This window comes from Elephas maximus, chromosome 2 (assembly GCF_024166365.1).
Source record: "Elephas maximus indicus isolate mEleMax1 chromosome 2, mEleMax1 primary haplotype, whole genome shotgun sequence".
Taxonomy (NCBI): Eukaryota; Metazoa; Chordata; class Mammalia; order Proboscidea; family Elephantidae; genus Elephas; species Elephas maximus.
In genome coordinates, this window is record NC_064820.1 from 2536652 (window position 1) to 2558884 (window position 22233).

At 44.2% G+C, this 22233-nt stretch overlaps 1 protein-coding gene across 1 annotated transcript in view; it reads left to right on the top strand.

The window, feature by feature from the left end:
- Positions 1-22233, top strand: part of SEMA5A (semaphorin 5A) — a 553896-nt gene that overhangs the window by 241551 nt on the left and 290112 nt on the right. Inside the window, exon 3 of the mRNA XM_049860605.1 lies at positions 12794-12893. Within this exon, the coding sequence (XP_049716562.1) occupies positions 12794-12893 (100 nt within the window). The remainder of the gene's footprint in view (positions 1-12793; positions 12894-22233) is intronic.

Sequence of the window (22233 nt, forward strand, 5' to 3'; positions counted from 1 at the left end):
GGTGTAAGCAGAGCATAGCTTTGCTTCTTGAGATTGACTTGGCCTCCAAAGGCTGCTGGCGCATTCACATGTCTGGTGACTCAAAGGGAAACCCTAAACCAAGAATGTTTCTCCATCTGGATGCGTGGATTTCACAAGGGGACTTGGGACACGCCTGACACTGGATCTGACTCTTCTTTTTCCAGCCCTCCGAAGTATTTATCAAAAGCAGATTGAATTTTAGCTTTCTTCCTTCATTGAATATCAGTGTTAATTACTCAGTAGAATAACGAGCAACACAATAGAACGTCTGCTAATGTTTGTCCATCTGTTGCTGGCTTGTTGGTTCCTATGGAAGAGTCTAAAGGCAAAATTCCTAAATTGAGAAACTTCTTATACCATTTTGAAAAGAAAATAAAAGCCTGTAAGGTATGTGAAGAGAGATCAGAATGAAATGAACTAATTATATTATGAATGACATTTGCCTGGTTTCTGGCTACAACTCATAGAAAGAAGTCGTCAAACTTGACCCTATGGAAGACTTGTTTTTTGGTAACGGTATAGGCTGGCCATCTGATAGATCTTGGTGTTATTTAAGGGGATCTTCTTTAAGCCCCTAGTTAAGTGAGACAGCCATTTCTATGTGTTTTGACTCATCCAAACAAATGTGTCTGTATTTGATGGGTTTTACAATTTCATTTACTGTGATTATCCTCACAAAGGAGATGTGTACTGAGTTGGATGTCCCCACATCCAGCCTCAGGTTCAGGGATTTCCTAGGAGGACTTATAAAGCTTCGTCTTGTTTTACACATGGTTAAGATTTTTACAGTCAAACAATGCAGAGTAAAATCAGCAAAGGGGAAAAGGGGCATGGGGTGGAGTCCAGGAGAGGCCAGGCACAAGTTTCGAGTTGTCCCTTCCCAGTGGAGATAGACGACAATGCTTCATTCCTCCAGGAATGATGTGTGACAACACCTATGGAGTATTGCAAACCAGGGAAGCTCACCTGAGCCTTGGTGTCCAGCGTTTTAATTGGGGGTTGGTCACATAAGCGTGGGGTACCCACAGGGCTGACAGTAGTTGCTCATTCACCAGCTCCTCTAGAGGATAAACTGAAACAGCATGGCCCAATGTCCCCACCATAAACCACGTTGTCAACCTGGGCCAAGCTCCCCACGTCAACAAAGATACTTTTTTCAGGCAAGGTACTCCAAGGCCTTGAGATTACCTGTTAGGAGCCGGGCAAGAGAAGATGTCTTCTGTGTGCATGGTTTGAGCACCTGTACCTGTAGAGTTAACCCTTTACCACACAACCTCTCACTTGATTAATAGACTTCTGTCAAAGAGGGTTGGTTACCTTTTCGGTTAGTTTTGGATGGTTGTTTGTGGCTTTCCCGGATTTGGCTGGGCTCTGAGACTCTTGGCTGGTAGACTGTGGTATATATGAAATTGCGTGTAGTCATAAAATTGATGCCAGGTAAGCTGCCTGATGTTCAGGATGTCGTTGAAGATATAATCAGGACTTCCTCGTGGTAAAATCATGAAACAGGTGAAAATCACCCTAAACCATGTGGTCCTGGGGAGAATGGAGAGGAAGTAGTAGAGGGCTGTAGATTGAAACCCATTAGCTAAGTCCGAGTACCGTCCCTCTTACTTTTCAGTAATGTATTTGGTGGGTGGGGGAGAGTTGTGTGGGGTCAGTCTCTGTTCATTTGCAGTGGACCCTATAGCAGTTGGCTCTGCGAAGATTCAGAGCTAGCTAGTTTTTCAGTCATGGATGTGATGGGACACAACCTCTGTGTTATGGAAGAAGCCCTGTTCTTAATAACTTAGGTATGTGTTATCCAGTTGGTAGCTACTGGCCACGTTTGGCATTGAGCACTTGGTAATGTGGGCAGTCCAAACTGAGCTGGGCTGTCAGTGTGAAATACACACAGATTTCAAAGACTTAGGACTCTCACACAATGAAAATAGCTCATTGGTAATTTTTTAAATTTTTATAGCACTTTGAAATGATGGTATTTTGGGCATATTGACTTAAATAAGAGGGTCAGCAAAAATGAGGGAAACCCTCAATGAGGTGGATTGACACAATACGTAGAACAGTGGAGTCAGACACATTGATGATCATGCAGATGGCGCAGGACCAGAAAATGCTCGATGGCAACTGAAAGCAAAAACAACGACATCGTTTTAAATTATTTTTGCATGTTTCTTAACATTGTATAATGTGGCTACAGGAAAATTAGACGTTACAAGCGGGACTCTCATTATATTTCCTTAGAACGTTGCTGCCTTTGAGAATCTCTCATCTTTAGTGCTCTTCCTAGGGCCCAGTTAGTATAACTCTTCTTCAGTTCAGCACTCCTGCATGTATATCTCACCTTCTTGGCTGAATCATAAACGCCTTGGCGGTGGAGCTTTGCTTCGTGTGATGTCGTATCCCAGCCAGCACCTGCAGTAGGTTCTGCCATGTAGCAGGGACTCAGTCAGTGTCAGTTCACTGTGTAAGTGAATAACTGTGCTGTGAAAATATTTTTAGTGTTCTTGTCAGTTGTTGTTTAGGCGACTCCAACTCATGGTGACCTTATGTATAACGAACGAAACGCTGCCCGGTCCTGCACTGCTTCATGATCACTGGTATGTTTGAGTCCATTGTTTTGGCTACCCTTAATGTTACAACCCTAAAGCTTCTGGAAGAATTTGTGTTTGTCTTAAAAAAAACTTTGTTTTAGTTCTGATGTGTAAGTAGAAGTTATAACCCTGTAAACCCGTTTCCACTGAGTCAATCTCGACTCATAGTGACCCTATAGGACAGAGTAGAACTGCCCTATATGGTTTCCAAGGACTGGCTGGTGAATTTGAACTGCTGGATTTTTGGTTATCAGCCGAGCTCTTAACCACTACACCACCAGGGCTTCGATAGAAGCTATACTTCTGCAAAATGGCCACCTTGGGATGTATTTGACCTGTCTTCAAGCAAGGACTTTCATGCATGACCCTCGCTTCTCCCCTGAGTTCTCACACAACCTTCTCCTGAATCCTGAAGTCTGTAGAGGTAGCGGCTTAAATAAGAATGTACGATTTGCCAAGAGTTAAGAGACAGAGAAGAAACTGAGCGTAAGTTGTGAGGGAGAATGAGTGAGAAAAATCTGCTAGCTCAAACAAATGATGGATATTATGAAACCGGAGCTCTGTCAGCTCTTGAATATGTGGCAGAACCAAGTGTTGGGTACGTTTTCAAATTAAGTATCCTAGTAAGGCTCAAAGACACCTCAAGCCATTCTCTGCAACCTGTGCAGTTACCTGGCGGCCAGTGGCTCTGTTTTGGCTGTCGGCCTCCTAGTTACACAACAAGCGCCTTCTGCCACTGCTGGAATAATCTAGATGCCCGATGAACAGAAGTTGCTCGTTTTTAGAACTTCAGTCATATTAACATCATTTGTAATTCTAAAGTTATAAATCTAAAGGAAATGACTCTTTCATGTCCTCTGGCACAACAATAAGATTTGCAATTAGATTTTATTGCCTACAGTCATATGCTGCAGGTCATCAGGCAAAATGGAGCCCCTTTGGCACTGGGAAGGTTTCCTAAAGGTAATGCAGGGTGCTTACAAGGCACAGAGTGTAAGGCAGGGCAACATGGACACTAGCTTCACAGCCTGGGGACAGGCTGGCCACAGCCGAGGAGTTTGATGGTCTTGCCTCCTTTACGTGTGAATTTGAAAAATCTTTTAAATGAGAAAAAAAAAAAAATCCATCTGTCTTGATGGATGGGTAGAAATTGCTTCTTGTGTGAGTTATCCGGCAATAAAAACCAGCTGTGGATCAGAATGGTCCTTAGCTTGTCTTTACCAGGAGTGACTGTGACAGATGGTTTAATGAAATGGGAGGTGGCCGTGATCTTAAAGTTAGAAAAAGGAAAGCCGCAGCAGCCCTCCGGGCTGATTTTGAGCCTGGTTTATGGACCACTTCCCATCAGTGTCTCATTTATACCAGATGTGTCTGAAATCAACCTTGACTGGCTCATCAGGGCTTCAGCAGAATCGGTAGAACCCACCTTCACACCAGCTGTGAGGCCCCAGAAGGTAGCACGTCTTTGTGGCAGGGCCAGAAAGTCATGCAATGAGGGAAAACTCGAGGTTGGAGCAGAGGTCCTGAACCAAAGCCCTGGATGCAGAAATGCAGGACCTTTCAGTTGGGCAGGGGATGCCAGATGATTCCAGCAATGTTTTGTTCCCTAAAATTTCTCTTAGTGTACATACCCAAGACAAACATTAAGCACATTTATTTAGTTGTCTCATATTATCCTGCAATTTCCTGATTTTGAGAAAGGATATGCCCAAAAGTCATAAAAGAATCCGACCTAGCTGAAGCTATGGCCCCGTTTGCACTGAGCAGCCTCTATTCACCAGCCACAACCAAGAAAAGAAATCCAAAGGAATATATAAATTATTGAACAGTGTCATTAATATCACATGGTAACAAAATTCTGCCAAAGATAATCCAAAAACAACTGTAGCCGTTCATTGAGAGGGAACTGCCAGAAATTCAGGCCAGGTTCAGAAGAGGACATGGAATAAGGATCATCACTGCTGATGTCAGATGGATCTTGGTTGAAAGCAGAGAATACCAGAAAGATGTTTACCTGTGTTTTATTGAGGTAAATGACCACTTTTATTTGATAAGGCATTCAGTTATGTGGATTTTAACGATTTATGCATACTGTTATGAAGGATGGGAATTCCAGAACACTGAATTGTGCTCATGTGGAACCAGTACATAGACCAAGAGGCAGTAGTTCGAACAGAACAAGGGGATATTGCATGGTTTAAAATCAGGAAGGGTGTGTGTCAGGGTTGTATCCTTTCACTGTACTTATTCAGTCTGTGTTCTGAGCACATAAGCTGAAAGGCTGAACTATATGAAGAACTTGGAATCAGAATTGGAGGAAGCCACATTACCAGTATGCGATATGCTGATGACAACAACTTTATCTGCCCTAAGAGTAGATGATTTGAAACGCTTACTGATGAAGATCAAAGGCCACAGCCTTCAGTATGGATTACACCTCAACCTAAAGAAAACAAAAATCCTCACAACTGCACTGATAAACAACAACATGAAAAACAGAGGAAATATTGAAGTTGTCAAGGATTTTACTCTACGTGGATCAGCAATGAACACCCATGAAAGCAGCAGTCAGACAGCACATTCCATTGGGCAGATCTGCTGCAAAAGACCTCTTTAAAGTGTTAAAATAAAAAAATGTCACTTTGATGACTAAGGTGCATCTGACTTAAACCATGGTATTTTTTTTTTCTTTTCTTTTTTTTTGTTGTGCTTTAAGTGAAAATTTACAAACCAAGTCAGTCTCTCTACAAAAACTTATATACACCTTGCTATATACTTCTAGTTGCTCTCCCTCTAATGACACAGCACATTCCTTCCCTCCACTCTCTGTTTTTGTGTCCATTCAGCCAGCTTCTGACCCCCTCTGCCCTCTCATCTCCTCTCCAGACAGGAGCTGCCCACATAGCCTCCTGTGTCTATTTGATCCAAGGTGCTCACTCATCACCAGTATCGCTTTCTATGCCATAGTCCAGTCCAATCCCTCTCTGAAGAGTTGGCGTGGGGGAATGGTTCCTGTCTTGGGCTAACAGAAGGTCTGGGGCCCATGACCTCTGGGGTCCTTCTAGTCTCGGTCAGACCATTAAGTCTGATCTTTTTACAAGAATTTGAGGTCTGCATCCCACTGCTCTCCTGCTCCCTCAGGGGTTCTCTGTTGTGTTCCCTGTCAGGGCAGTCATCCATTGTAGCCAGGTACCATCTAGTTCTTTTGGTCTCAGGCTGATGTAGTCTCTGATTTATGTGGCCCTTTCTGTCTCTTGGGCTCATAATTACCTTGTGTCTTTGGTGTTCTTCATTCTCCTTTGCTCCAAGTAGGTTGAGATCAATTGTTGCATCTTAGATGGCCACTTGCTAGCATTTAAGACCCTGGATGCCACTCTCCAAAGTGGGATGTTTTCTTAATAGATTTTATTATTCCATTTGACTTAGATGTCCCCTGAAACCATGGTCCCAAGCCCCCGCCCCTGCTATGCTGGCCTTCAAAGCATTCAGTTTATTCGGTAAACTTCTTTGCTTTTAAACCATGGTATTTTTAATTTCCTCGTATGCATGCAAAAGCTAGACAGTGAAACAGGAAGACAGAAGCAGAATTGATGTGTTGGGGAGTAATATTGACGATAGCATGGACTGCCAAAAGAATGAACAAATCAGTCTCAGAAGAAAATGAAACGAGAATTCTTCCTAGAAGCGAGGATGGCAAAACATTGATTCGCTTACTTTGGACACATTATCAGGAAAGACCAGTTGCTAGAAAAGGATATAATGGTTAGTAAAGTAGAGGATCAGCGAAAATAAAGGAAACGCCCAATGAGATGGATTAACAAAATAGCCACAATAGTGGACTGAAAACAGGAATGATGGTGAAGATGGCGTAGGACCAGGCAAGATTTCCTTCTGTTGTCATAGGTCACCGTGAGTCACAGCCGACTTGAGGGCAACTAACAACAGTAACAAAGACCACCCCCGTGCAGGCTGTCTGCTTCTGCAGTCCATGGCATGGTGTGTGGCTTCTGTCCTATAATTTAACAGATTTGAGGCAATTATTTAATGTGTATTTATGTTGCGGATATTTATTAGATCATGGACTTGGGGCTGTAAAGTATAGCTGAAAATGAGACTTGTGGTTTTCAAGTTGTGTTTGAATAAAGAAGCCCCGAATCAAGAGCACATTAGATAAAGGTGAATGATCACAGCTTTTGAGTTTCTTAGAAACCCCACGCAGGCTTTCCAGGATGATGCTGTGAGCTTTGGAGGAACCCGACTTCCGAGTACAGGTATTTTGCAAAACTTACAGTTTGTGAGGTTTTTCCTACAATGAACATGTGAAAAATGGATTAAAATACTGTATGTCGGTGCAATGAAAATACTGGATAGAAAACCTGGCTCATTTTAAGATCCTGTCATTAGAGATAAAAAGGCTATTGAGGAGCACCGTTTGCATTTTAAAAGTACTGTGTATTATATGTCATGTTTACAAAAAATGTAGATTAAAGACACTGTATGCTTTCCTGTTGTGTTGTGTCCACCTTGCTTTTACTGTTATAAGAATGTTTTAATTTCTCTGAATGGTTATTGTTAAATTTTTGTTTGATTTTAAAGAAAAAAAAATCAGATAATTGAGACATTTTCATTATTTCCTGTAGCATTTTTTTTGTGAGAACAATTTTTTCCTTCTACTCTAGTCTTTAATGTTTTTATTGTTGTTAGGTGCCATCGAGTCAGTCCCAACTCATAGCAACCCTGTGTGCAACAGAACCAAACAATGCCCAGTCCCGTGCCACTCTCAAAATAGTCGTTATGCTTGAGCCCATTGTTGCAGCCAACGTGTCGACCCATCTTGTTGATGGTCTTCCTCTTTTTTGCTGATCCTCCTCTTTGCCAAGCATGATACCATTCTAAAGGGACTGGTCCCTCCTGATAACATGTCCAAAGTATGTGGAATGAAGTCTTGCCGTCCTTGCTTCTAAGGAGCATTCTGGCTGCACTTCTTCCAAGACAGATTTGTTCATTCTTCTGGCAGTCCATGGTATAGTCAATATTCTTTGCCAACACCATAATTCAAAGGTGTCAGTTCGTCTTCGGTCTTCCTTATTCATTGTCCAGCTTTCACATGCATATGTTGTTGTTGTTAAGTGCTGTTGAGTCAGTTCCAACTCACGAGGACTGTAGGTAAACAAAAGAAAACACTGCCGTGTCTTGTGGCACCCTCAAACTCGTGGTTCGGCTTGAGCCCACTGTCGCAGCCGCTGTGGCAGTCCGTCTCCTTGAGGGTCTTCCTCTGTTTTGCTTACTCTCTGCTTTGAGTTTGTGGCACTTCCCTGCTGATGTGCTGCCGCAGCTGCTTCTGAATCATCTTCAGCAGAATTTTGTTTGTGTGTAATATTGCTGATGTTGTTTGATAATTTCTTTGTTCTGTTGAATCACCTTTCTTTGGAATGGGCATAAATATGGATCTCTTCCAGTTAGTTGGCCATGCAGCTGTCTCCCAAATTTCTGGGTGTAGATGAGTGAGCACCTCCAAGGCCACATCTGTTTGGGGAAACGTCTCAGTTGGTATTGGGTCAATTCCTGGAGCCTTGTTTTTTCTCCAGTGTCTTCGGTACAACTTGGACTTTTTCCTTCGTTACCATCTATTTAATCATTCGTATATGCACACATTTATATATGTCTATAAGGAGCCTGAAGCCCTGGTGGTACAGTGATTAAGTGCTATGGCTGCTAACCAAAAGGTCAGCAGTTCAAATCTGCCAGCAGGTCCTTGGAAACCCCATGGGGCAGCTCTACTCTGTCCTGTGGGGTCACTATAAGTCAGAATCGACTCTATGACAATGAGTTTGGTTAGTTTTTTTTTTTTTTTTTAATAAGTAGCCCTGGTAGTGCAGTGGTTAGTTGGCAGTTTGAACCCACCAGCTGCTGCACTGGAGAAAGATGTCACCGTCTGCTTCTGTAAAGATTGAAAAAACCTGGTGCTGTCGATTAAAGATTACAGCCATTGAAACCCTACTGTATAGTTCTACTCTGTCCTGTGGGGTTGCTTTGAGTTGGAAATGACTTGATGGCAACAGGTTTTATGTATATTTGGATGAAATTATTTGTACCCGTACCTGTTTTTGTTGTTGCTAGGTGCCGTCTCGTCAGTTCCGACTCCTAGCAACCCTACATACAACAGCACGGAACACCGCTCAGTCTTCCATCATCCTCATGATCGTTGTCATGCTTGAGCCGTTGCAGCCACATGTCAGTCCGTCTCTTTGAGAGACTTCCTGTCTTTTGCTGACCCTCTACTTTATCAAGCATGGTGTCCTTCTCCAGGAACTGGTCCCTCCTGATAACATTTCCAAAGTATGTGAGATGAAGTTTTGCCCTCCTTGCTTCTAAGGAGAACTCTGGCTGTACTTCTTCAAGACAGATTTGTTGGTTCTTCTGGCAGTCCATGGTGTATTCAGTATTCTTCCCCAAGACCATAATTCAAAGGCATCAATCCTTCTTCCATCTTCTGTATTCATTGTCCACCTTAGCATGCATATAAGGTGATTGAAAATACCATGGCTTAGGTCAGGTGCACTTATGACCATCTGTTTTTTTTTTTTATTTTTGAACATCTTATCGTTAGTAATATGCACTACATACAGTGTTGCAGCCCGTAGTTTGCTGATGTTATCATTCTCAGATGTTCACTGTAGATTTATATGTAATGTTTCCAACCCCCAAAGACAAAATCAAACTTATAAAGATACTGATAATAAAAGGCAATAATAATAAAAACTAACAACAAAAAGAGGTAATTGATTTAATGTCAGAACCAGCTTACGACGGAGTTGTTGGAAAGGAAGCCTATCATACGTTGGGGACTACCTGTATGTGTGTGTACATATGCGTATCCCCTGTTGCCGTCAAGTCGATTCCGACTCATAGCGACCCTATAGGACAGACGAGAACTGCCCTATAGGGTTTCCATGGAGCGACTGGTGGATTCAAACTGTCAATCTTTTGGTTAGCAGCCGAGCTCTTAACCACTATGCCAGCAGGGCTCCATATATATACACATGTATATATGTATGTATGTATGTACACATGTATATATGTATGTATATACACATAGTTTTTGTTAGCTGCCATCAGGCCAATTCCAACTCATTGTAATCTCATGTGTGCAGAGTAGAACTGCTGCATAAGATTTCAAGGCTATGACCTCAGGCCTTATTCCTGAAGTATCTCTGAATGAGTTTGATCCACCAACCTTTTGGATGATAGCCCAACCGTATCCATTTTTACCCAGGGACTCATACACATACACACACACATATGTTTTCCACAGTATATCTTATATATTGTGTGATGGGGAGAAACTTCAATGGGCAAAGGACTCGGGGGACTTGGGATTTCCCCTTTCCTGTTCATTGGTTGTGACTTTTCTACAGGGTTGCTATGAATTGGAATCAACTCGATGGTGATGTGTTTTTTTTTTTTTTTTTTTTTGGACAAGTCTTGTAGCTTCATTTGTTGGGCCCCAGGAAGCCAGTGTTCATGTCCTGCTCAAATCTCATTTGAGTCTCTATATCCCAGACAGGAGTTCTGTTTAGAGGATTATGGTTATGGAGATACAACCCCCTGCTGTCAAGTCAGTTTTGAATCATAGTGACCCTCTAGGACACAGTAGAACTGCCCCATAGGGTTTCCAAGGTGTAAATATTTACAGGAACAGTTTGCCACATCTTTCTCCCTTGGAGCAGCTGGTAGACTTGAGCCACTGACCCTTTGAATGCTTAACCACTGTGTCACCGGGGCTACTTATAGCTACATATATATATGTATCCCAGTTGTCCTCTGATGCATGGAGACCCAATGTGTGTCAGAGTAGAGCTCTATGCTCCTAGGGTTTTCAATGGCTGACTCTTCAAAAGGATCACCAGGCCTGTCTTCCAAGGCACCTCTTGGTGGTGGACGTGAACCAGCAACTTTTTGGTTAGCAGCCAAGTGCATTACCTGTTTATACTGTTCAGGGACAAACACCTGGTGTTTATAGATGGAGTCCCTGGGTTGTGCAAATGGTTAATGCCCTTGGCGGCTAACCAGATATTTGGAGGTTTGAGTCCACTCAGAGGCACTTTGGAAGAAAGGCCTGGTGATCTACTGAAAAATCAGCCATTGAATTCCGTAAGGAACACAGTTCTGCTCTGACACACGTGGGGATGGCAGGAGGCAGAGGACCCCTGTTTAATTGATAGACACCGTGTTTAAAGAGTGGTACCCCCTAACCGAATTATAAACCCTGGAAGGACCATTTATTAATAGCTTTTTATATCTCCAGTGGCTTGTACATACTTTGTTATAAATTCTTTTTTTTTTTAATTGACTTGCTTATAAAATGAAGTTTACATAATATACTGAAAAGAATTAAAATGTCATATACATTGAGATTCTAAAAACCAAATACAGGCCTATGTGTATCACTGAGTCCTGGTTTCCTATAAGTAGAAACAAATTTTAGTTGATGTCATTTTTCCCCAGTAACTGATAGTAGAGAAGTGACACATTTATTATACAGACTTGTTCCTTGAAAATAACATGTCTTGTTCACCCCGGGAAACCGGCTTCTCCGGGGCGCACCAGGGGCGTGAATGGAAGCCCACATCAGGCCTGTTTCCAGCGTGAACAGTTGCTGGAAGAGAGGATTCCTGCTGCTGCATACTTTTCCCCCGAAACACTGACTTTGTTGTCGGCCTCTGTTCACTCTCTCTGATGTACCTCAAAATACTAAGTCCAAGGGAAAAAGGCGTCAGACCACACCGTTCACTGTCGGGGATCACGGTAATGTTGCCGGGTGGAAACCCTGGGTTCTTACGTGGCATGACTCACTGACCAGTAAATGAGAGACCGAGGTGAGAGAACCAAGAAGTGCCCTTATTTCGTTGTACAAGGAGTCAGTCAGTGCTGACTGCTGCCGAGACTGCTCATCAAGGCTGGGCAGGCAGGTTACTTTTAAAGGGTTTTACAAGTAGAGAGTTCATACAAGTTACGTTAGCAACACCCTTAATCATACTACGCAGGCGCAGTGGGGTTTACATATAACCACCAAGCAAAAGCAAGACTCAAATGCAAAGCTGGGGCAGGAGAGCCCGGCAAAGGAAATGCTTTTGCAGGACAACACTGAGGGGAGGAAGCCAAGTAAGGAATACAGCACTTTCGGGCTTCTGTCTCAGTAACCTGTCCCATGACTGACAGGCAACTCGGGAAATAGTTTTTTGGCACCAGGAATGAGCTAAGGAAAGTTGCAAAGATGGGGCAGCCTCTCTTGCTCGTTTCGAAGAGCCTGACTCTGTATGGAGGTGTCTGACAGAACTTCAGGGTGTCTACAAAAACCTGCCTCTGAAGAGTCTCTGTTTCCTGTGCTTCTTAGGGAAAGACATGTGCATTCAGCCAGGAAGTAACTTGGGTTTGTCATCTGGAAAGGCCTGTGTGCCTTTAGCAAGTGTAAGCATCTGGCCAGAATAGAGATCCACAGGGCAGGAGGTGGACCGTCCACTTTGAAAGCAGGCACACGTTGGTCATGTCCTCTGTCCTCGCTCACGAGCATGGCTCTGGTGAGCCTCCAAAGTCTTCAGCTTTTCGAATGGAGCCCCGGTGGTACAAGAGTTAAGCCTTCAGCTGCTAACCAAAAGGTTGGCAGTTTGAACCCACGCAGCCACTTGGCTGAAGAAAGACCTGCTCACATAAAAATTACAGCCTAGGAAACCCTACAGGGCAGTTGCACTCTGTCACATGGGGTCCCCATGAGTTAGGATTCACTCAAGTGCACCCAACATCAGCAACAACAGCTGTTGCCCACCAGTTGAACAGGAGTGGGACTGCTGGCGGTCTGTGCTCTCTGATGAGTCCTGTGAATGCCCGCTTGTTTTCTGCCCAGCCAGAGCCAAAAGGAGAGCGGACCTTGGCCTGGAGACCACCAGTGGCCTCTGACACCAGGCGTACTCCTTGGCAGGGGCTGCCCTCTCCATTGTGCACCGGGGTCACTGCGAATCATGTGACATCCTGGTAGAACCCCCAGCTGCCCCAAAACAATGGTACTGTGTGAGGGTTCAAATCCCTTCTGCAATGTCATGCTCGCTACCTGACGTGGTCCCCAAAGGGGAGAAAAATTGTGCATTCTTATCTTTCTTTTCTTTTCTTTTTCTGTTTAGAAATTGCCCCCTGGTTACGGGAGTTCAGAGTGAAGGATGCTGTGGATTTCTCGCAGTTAACATTTGACCCAGGACAGAAAGAACTTGTTGTAGGAGCAAGGTGAGATACCTTCTATTTTGCCATTGCAGATATTTTCTACTTCATTTTACGTCTCTGTAGTTAAACATGAGCTGCTCTGTGTGGTCTGTGATTGCTGGGTAATATGTCTTCTTCAAAGAGGGAGGTACCATGTAACAGTGCCATAGGTCTTCTACCGCTAATAATGATGATGGCTGCTACTTACAGGGAGTCCCTCGGTGGCGCAAACAGAGCGTGCTCGGCTGCTAACCAAAAGGTTGGAGGTTTGAGTCCACCCAGAGGCGCCTTGGAAGAAACCCTGTTGCTGTTGAGAAAGGCCTGGTGATCTGCTTCTGAAAAATTGGCCGTTGAAAACCCAAGTGAGCACAGTTCTACTTTGACATACATGGGGCCGCCATGAGTTGAAGTTGACTGGATGGCAACTGGTTTTGTTTGTTTTAGTTTGCTACTTATAGCAAGCGTTTAGTGGGCCCTTGCCACATGCTAGGACCTGTTCTGACATGAATTATCTCATCAAGCCTAAGAGATAGGGACTGTCAACACCCCTGTTGTATAGATGAGGGAACTGAGGCCAAGAGTGGTTACATATGCTGCCCATGACATTTATCTACTAAGAGATGGGCTCAGGTTTCAAGCCTAGGCAGTCTCACTCCACACCCCAAGTTCTTAACTTCTCATGAGATTCTTGAGTAGAATTCTAGTGGTCAGGGGTCTCTGGCCTGCATCAGCCTGTTGCTACCTATCTTAGTTTCCTCTGGCAGCCATAACAAAAGATCACAAGGGAGTGGCTATATAGAACAGAATTTTATTTTCTCACAGTTCTGGAGGCTAAAAGTACAAGTCAGGGTCTTGACCATGTCACTTCCCTTTATGGCCTCTCTCAGCGTCTGGTGTCTGTTGGCGATTGATCCTTGGTGTTCCTTTGCTTATAGACGGGTCTTCACGTGGCGTCTGTCTTCCCCTGTGTGTCTATTCTGCTCTTTTGAGAAGACATCACTCAAAAGGGATTAGGTTTAGGACCCACCCTACTCTGGTATGGACTCATTAACATAACATTCACAGGTGCAGTGGTTAGAACTTCAGTATAATTTTGTGGTCACAATTGAATCCCCAGCATTATGTGTCTCTGTGACTTCGATCAGGCCATTTGCCAATAAGTTGGGAATTCAAGAGCATTACTGTCTCCAGCCCTGTCTGTCAAGGATGTGTGTACTCTTGGATCCAGCTCAACACTTGGCATTTCTGTTGGAAGATGTGGCCCCTAGACCCCAATCACAACAGATTTGGGTTTTCCCCCATATTCGCTATTACTTAGAAAAGATGTATAGCCCTGCATTCGAGCTGCCTACAGCATCAGCATGTCTTGAGGATAAGATATAGATAGATATACTTATGTACCCGTATACACACTGTATAGATACATGGAGCCCCAGTGGCGCAGTGGTTAAGAGCTTGACTGCTGACCACAAGGCCTCTTTGGATGCCTGTGAACAGACAGTGAGTGTGGGTGGACAAGCACTACTTGCCATGCTTCTCTTGACCTCAGGCCATCGGGAATACCTGCAGGGCTACTGATGCTGCTCCCACCAGTTTCAAGGCTCGCAGCGTGGGCTGTGTACTACAGGGGTTTGTAGCTGGTTCTCCTGCCTCCAGTCCTTCCCCTCCTATGTGCCATGGCCAAGTCACCTCTGTAAAATGCCCACTTCCACAGCTCCCATGGGATATGCTCTGGCTTGTTGGTGAGGCCACCAAGCCCCTTTATGGCCCTGCAGCTTTGTTATTCTCACATAGTTCAGCAGGTGAAATTATTTGCATTGTCCACAAGTAGAAAATGTACACCATCTTGCCTCTGGGATTTGGTGGCTGCCAACCCCCATCCCCATCCCAAGGTTTCTGCTTGGTAAACTCCTACTTATATATAATGCCCCAGCTTAGGGTCCCCTGTGGCCCCAAGCTGCCCCATCCCTGTTGGAGTGGTCCCGTAGCATACCTGGTACCTGCCTTTATTGTTGTACTATTGCCTGGTTTTGCATTATTTATTGATAGGTGTCATCCCCTATGGGATATAGGTGTAGAGATATCTGTTGATTCAGCATGCTTATTCCCAATACTTGGCTTGTATGTAAAAACCAAAAAAAAAAACCAAACCCATTGCTGTCGAGTCAATTCTGACTCATAGTGACTGTATAAGACAGAGTAGAACTGCCCCATAGAGTTTTCAAGGAGTGCGTGGTGGATCTGAACTGCTGACCTTCTGGTTAGCAGCCGTAGCACCTAACCGCTATGCCACCAGAGCTTGTATATGTTGTTGTTAGGTGCTATCAAGTCGGTTCCAACTCAGCAACCCTATGTACCACAGAAAGAAACACTGCCCAGTCCTGCACCATCCTTACAACCATTGTTATGCTTGAGCCCGTCGTTGCAGCCATTGTGCCAGTCCATCTCCTTGAGGGTTTTCCTCTTTTCTGCTGACCCTGTACTTAACCAAGCATGATGTCCTTCTCCAGGGACTGATCCTTCCTGACATGTCCAAAGTATGTAAGATGCGGTTTCTCCATCCTTACTTCTAAGGAGCGTTCTGGTTGTACTTCTTCCAAGACAGATTTGTTTGTTCTTTTGGCAGTCCATGGTATATTCAATATTCTTCGCCAGTACCACAATTCAAAGGCGACAATTCTTCTTCGGTCTTCCTTATTAATTGTCCAGCTTTCACATGATATGATGTGATTGAAAATGCTATGGCTTGGGTCGTACTTTGACTCTTGTGGGCTTGCTCTGATTTTCTTCAGTTTCAACTTGAACTTGCATGTGAGCAATTGATGGTCTGTTCCACAGTCAGCTCCTGGCCTTGTTCTGACTGATGATATTGAGCTTTTCCACTGTCTCTTTCCACAGATGTAAACTACGTCTGTGGAAAGAAAGCTTGCATACATGTCCCTATAAATGTGTATCATCAAGGATTTCATTTTACTCTTATCAACGATCAGTGTCCATGGAAGTACCAGCAAGGAATCAAAGGATGGATTGGGCAAATTGGCTGCAAAAGACTTCTTTACAGTGTTAAAAAGCAAAGATGCCATTTTGAGGACTAATGTGCTCCTCACCCAAGCCATGTTATTTTCAGTCGCTTCAAATGCACGCGAAAGCTGGTCCATGAAAAAGGAATTGATTGAATCATCAACACCATTTGAATTATGGTGTTGGCAAAGAATATTGAATATATTATGGGCTGCCAGAAGAATGAAGAAATCAATCTTGGAAGAAATACCACCAGAATTCTCCCTAGAAGGTAGGATGGTGAGACTTTAGCTCACTTACTTTGAACCCATCATCAGGCAAGAACAATGGCTAGAAAAGGACATCGTGGTTGGTAAAGGAGAGGATCAGCAAAACAGGAGAAACCCTCCATTAGATGGACTGACACAAAAGCGACAGCAATAGACTCAAGCATACTAACAGTGATGAAGATGGTGCACGACTGGGCGCATTTCATCCCATTGTGCGCGAGGTTGCCATGAGCTGAAGCCAGCTGGATGGCAGTTAACAACAACGACATACTTGTGTGAAGACATTTGAGGGAAAGGAGCCGGATGTAGCCATTTATTCCAGATACCTACATCTGAGCAAGGGCAGGAGGGAGTGGCAGGTTCTACACGTTGTAAGACCAAACCAACCCGCTGCCATCGAGTTGATTCCGACTCATAGCGACCCTGTAACAGAGTGGAACTGCCCCATAGGGTTTCCAAGGAGCGCCTGGTGGCTTCAAACTGTAGACCTTTTGGTTAGCAGCCATAGCACTTAACCACTACGCCATGTCGTAAGAAGCTCCCTTTTATGGACAATGAGCTCTGACCCTGATCAACAGTAAGGAGAACCCTGGACTCGCCAGAGGGACTCTGCCTCCCTTGTTCATCTCTAAGGCATGGGGGAAAGGTGCCCTGGGAATCTCTTCTCCAGTGTCTCCCGTCACCCGTAGAGGTGATGGCTCTCATGTGGATAGACCACCATGCAACCTTGTGGGGGCTGGGCTTTGGCCAATGGCAGACACTTCTCCTGTGGAATGTGAGGATCCACTGAGCAGGTTGGTCATTGCCAAAAGCTGTGTCGTGGTCCCATCCTGGCCAGACAGCATCTGGGGACTGTCTCTATGGCACACTGCCTTCCCTGAAGACTTCCATCCTGCTGTATATCACCATAGCCTCTGAGTCACCCAGGAGATACAAGGCCAGCTGCTGAGTCACCAAGTGTGTGGTATGGTGCAGTGGCCGGGAGTGCATATGACCACCAGCTTTAGCAAATAAAACTACAGGCCACCCTATAAAATTGAATTTCAGATTGTTGATGTTAGCTGCCCTCAAGTTGGCCCCTGACTCATGGTGACCCCATGCACAGTGGACCAAAATGCCACCCAGTCCCGCACATCCTCATCACTGTTTGTGGATTGGACCATTGTGCTCCATAGGGTTTTCATTGGCTGATTTTTGGAACCAGATAACCAGGCCTTTCTTCCTAGTGTGTCTTTCACCTGGAAGCTCCAGCGAAACCTGTTCAGCATCATAGCAACACACAAGCCTCCACTGGCAGGTGGGTGGTGGCTACGTATGAGGTGCGTTGGCCAGGAATCAAACCAGGGTCTTCGGGTCCCCCACGTGGAAGGTGAGAACCATCGTTGCCACCAAATTTCAGATAGAAAATGAATCATTTTTTAGCATAAATATATCCCAAACATCTGGCACCTTGAGAACATGGGCTGTGTTTTCCCTTCTAGAACAACAAAAGGTATGTTGCAGACAATAAATTAATAAAGCAAAGAGTGGGAGGGCTGGACTCGATAGTTGGGTGACCTCCAGCCAGCTTTTGCATCTTACCTTTCTCACCTTTAAAATTAGTAGGATGGTTTCTGCCCCTTTCAGCTATTGTGAGAATTAAATGGAATAGTCCATAGGAGATGACCATCCCAGTCTCAGACACGTGGTCAGCATGCAACATTAGTGAAGCGGTGACGACATGTGTGTGTTTCAGGGTATGTGTGTTTGTATATTTTGGGCAAATGCCACTGAGGGAGGATAGTAGGAATTCCACCTAGGAAATATGGTGGAAGTAGAGGCTCAGAAAGTGTGAGAGGGAGTGAGAACCACTTATACAACGTTAAAAATAACCCAGCCCAAAAACTAGATAACTGGGAGCTCCTAAAAATCAAACACCTATGCTCATCCAAAGACTTCAACTAAAGAGTAAAAAGACTACCTACAGAGTGGGAAAAAGTTTTTAGCTGTGACATTTCTGATCAGCACCTGATCTCTAAAATCGACATGAAACTGCAAAAAGACAAATAACCCAATTAAAAAATGGGCAAAAGATATGAATAGACACTTCACTAAAGAAGACGTTCAGGTAGCTAAGAGATATATGAGGAAATGTTCACGATCATTAGCCATTAGAGAAATGCAGATCAAAACTACAATGAGATTTCATCTCACTCCAGTAGGGCTGGCATTAATCCAAAAAACACAAAATAATAAATGTTGGAGAGGCTGTAGAGAGTTTGGAACACTTCTACACTGCTGGTGGGAATGTCAAATGGTACAACCACTTTGGAAGTCAATTTGGTGCTTCCTTACAAAGCTAGAAATAGAACTACCATATGATCCAGCAATCCCACTCCTTGGAATATATCCTAGAGAAATAAGAGCCTTTACATGAACAGATATATGCACACCCATGTTTTTTGCAGCACTGTTTACAAGAGCAAAAAGATGGAAGCAACCAAGGTGCCTGTCAACGGATGAATGGATAAATAAATTATGGAATGTTCACACAATGGAATACTACGCATCGATAAGGAGCAGTGAGCAACCTGTGAAACATTTCATAACATGGAGGAACCTGGAAGGCATTATGCTGAGTGAAATTAGTCAGTTGCAAAAGGACAAATATTGTAATAAGACCACTATTATAAGAACTTGAGAAATAGTTTAAACTGAGAAGAAAACATTCTTTTGTGGTTACGAGAGGGAGGAGGGAGGGAGGCTGAGAGAGGGACATTCAATAATTAGATAATAGGTAAGAACTTCATCAGGATAAATGGAGAAAAGATTGAAGTTGTCAAGGATTTCATTTTACTTGGATCCACAATCAACAGCCATGGAAGCAGCAGTCAAGAAATCAAAAGACGCGTTGCGTTGGGCAAATCTGCTGCAAAGGACCTCTTCAAAGTGTTGAAGAGCAAAGATGTCACCCTGAAGACTAAGGTGTGCCTGACCCAAGCCATGGTATTTTCAATCACATCATATCCATGTGAAAGCTGGACAGTGAATAAAGAAGACTGAAGAAGAGCTGACACCTTTTAATTGTGGTATTGGCAAAGAATATTTAATATACCATGGGCTGCCAAAAGAACAAACAAATCTGTCTTGGAAGAAGTGCGGCCAGAATGCTCCTTAGAGGCAAGGATGGCGAGACTGTATCTTACATACTTTGGACATGTTGTCAGCAGGGATCAGTCCCTGGAGGACATCATGCTTGGCAGAGTACAGGGTCAGTGGAAAAGAGGAAGACCCTCAACAAGGTGGATTGGCACAGTGGCTGCAACAATGAGTTCAAGCATAACGACGATTGTAAGGATGGCGCAGGACCAGGCAGTGTTTTGTTCTGTTGTGCATAGGGTCGCTATGAGTTGGAACGGGCTCGACGGCATCTAACAACAACAATGACAGATAAGAACTACTTCAGGTGAAGGCAAAGACAGCAGACAATACAGGGGAGGTCAGCACAATTGGACTAAACCAAAAGCAAGGAAGTTTCCTGAATAAACTCAATGCTTCAAAGGCCAGCATAGCAGGGGCAGGGGTCTGGGGACCATGGTTACAGGGGACATCTAAGTCAACTGGCATAATAAAATCTATTAAGAAAACATTCTGCATCCCACTTTGAAGAGTGGCGCCTGGAGTCTTAAAGGCTAGCATGCAGCCATCTAATACGCATCAGTTGGTCTCAACCCACCTGGATCAAAGGAGAATGAAGAACACCAAGGACACAAGGTAATTATGAGCCCAAGAGACAGAAAGGGCCACATGAACCAGAGACCACATCATCCTGAGACCAGAAGAACTAGATGGTGCCCGGCTACAACCGATGACTGCCCTGACAGGGAACACAACGGAGAACCCCTGAGGGAGCAGGAGAGCAGTGGGATGTAGACTCCAAATTCTCATAAGACCACACTTAATGGTCTGACTGAGACTAGAAGGATCCTGGTGGTCACGGTCCCCACACCTTCTGTTGGCCCAGGACAGGAACCATTCCCGAAGCCAACTCGTCAGACATGGATTAGACTGGACAATGGGTTGGAGAGGGATGCCGGTGAGGAGTGAGCTTCTTGGATCAGGTGGACACTTGAGACGATGCTAGCATCTCCTGCCTAGAGGGGAGATGAGAGGGTGGCGGAGGGGGTTATAAGCTGGTGAAATGGACACGAAAAGAGAGAGTGGAGGGAGAGAGCGGGCTGTCTCATTCGGGGAAGTGTAATTGGGAGTGTGTAGCAAGGTGTATATGGGTTTTTGTGTGAGAGACTGACTTGATTTGTAAACTTTCACTTGAAGCACAATAAAAATTATAAATAAATAAATAATATCCCAGCCCTCAGATTCCTGTTTGGGAGGGTTTGGCCTAGCAAGAGAAGGGTAGAGAACAGGTGTGTATTCTAGAAATTGGTAATAGTTGAAAAATATGAGCTGTGGAAAATGGTAGTGAGCATCTCTTTCAGTTTCTCCTAGGTAGCAGTAGGCATTGTAAAGCGGTTTGTTGATGGCTTCAGTTTACACCTGTGATACTTCATGTTCCTGAAATTGAACTCAGCTAAAGATCCTTCACGTTATCCAATAAAGGCGCTGAGTGCCTGCAAAAGGGACGTTTCACTGTAGACGATTTGTGGTTTTGTATATATATATGTCTGTCTTAAGGATCCGTGGTGGTGCAGTGGTTAAGAACTACAGCTGCTAACCAAAAGGCTAGCAGTTCGGCAGTTCGAATCCAACAGCCAATCCTTGGAAACCCTATGGGGGCAGTTCTCCTCTGTCTTATAGGGTCACTCTGAGCCGGAATTGATTTGTCGGCAACGGGTATATAACTTATACTCTTGGGATGATAATATTTTATGACTAGTTTGTGTACATCTTTGTGATAAAACCTATTGAAAGCATTTCCTATGATTTTTTTTTTTAAAAAAAAGAAAATTCAAAACGAAAGACTATGCAGTGGTTTGTAGCTTTTCTTGAAGATAATTCTAAGAGTAAGGACAATAATAGTCCACAGCGTGATGCAAGTACGAGACTCACTGTAGATAGAAGGGTCACAGCAGGCGTCGGGGGGGGATTGCGTTTTTGTCTTCAGAATGAGTTTGTGTAGTGTTTCAGCTCACCCTCAGGGTGACAGGTGACCTCACACTGCGTCGCCGATGTGCCTGATAGCCTGGGCTCAGACATTATTCCACGTGGCACTGGATGGAGCTGGCTTAACCTCACACAGGCTGGGTCCCACAGAATGCATGTTTGACCACCGATCAGGGCTTTCACAGATATGTGTCCAAAGATGCCCAGTGGTCCTGGCGAGTGTTTCTCATCAATGTTTCAAACAAACCAGATGGCGGACGTTGGGGTACTTTTCCTGGCCACTTAGGTACTTGGCTTAAATTTGGCTTTCTAAAACAGAAATTTGATTCAGTATTTTGTTTCCTGGTCTCACATTTATTTTCTTTCTACTGCTTGATTTTTGATTATCTTCTCTGCTTTAGGAAGTTTCTACATAATATAAGCATATAAATTGAGGTCTTAGTCTTGCCCACCAGCATGTGACCTCCCTGTGATGTTTTAGTGAGAATGTTTACCTGGGAGCTGTCATACAGGCACCTGGGAGTCCTCAAGGCCCAGCCATCTGCCCATGACTCAGGTGGTGGGACTGACGCCCACAGGTCTGTAACTGTTTCTTATGAACAGTCTTTGATGCCAACTGTAATAACTTGGTGCAAATGGTTTATGCTTGTCTACTAAAGTGCTACAGCTGCTAACCAAAGAGTCGGCAGTTTGAACCCACCAGGCGCTCCTTGGAAGCTCGGTGGGGCAGTTCTACTCTGTCCTACAGGGTCACTATGAGTTGGAATCGACTCGAAGGCACTGGGTTTGGTTTTTTTTTTTTAAACTAACCAAAAGGATAGTGGTTCGAATCCACTCAGCAGTGCCTCCCAAGAAAGGCCTGGTGATTTGCTTCCATAAAGATTTGTTATTGTTAGGTGCCATCAAGTCAATTTCAACTCATGGTGACCCTGTGTAACAGAGTAGAACTGCCCCGTGGGGTTTTCTACGCT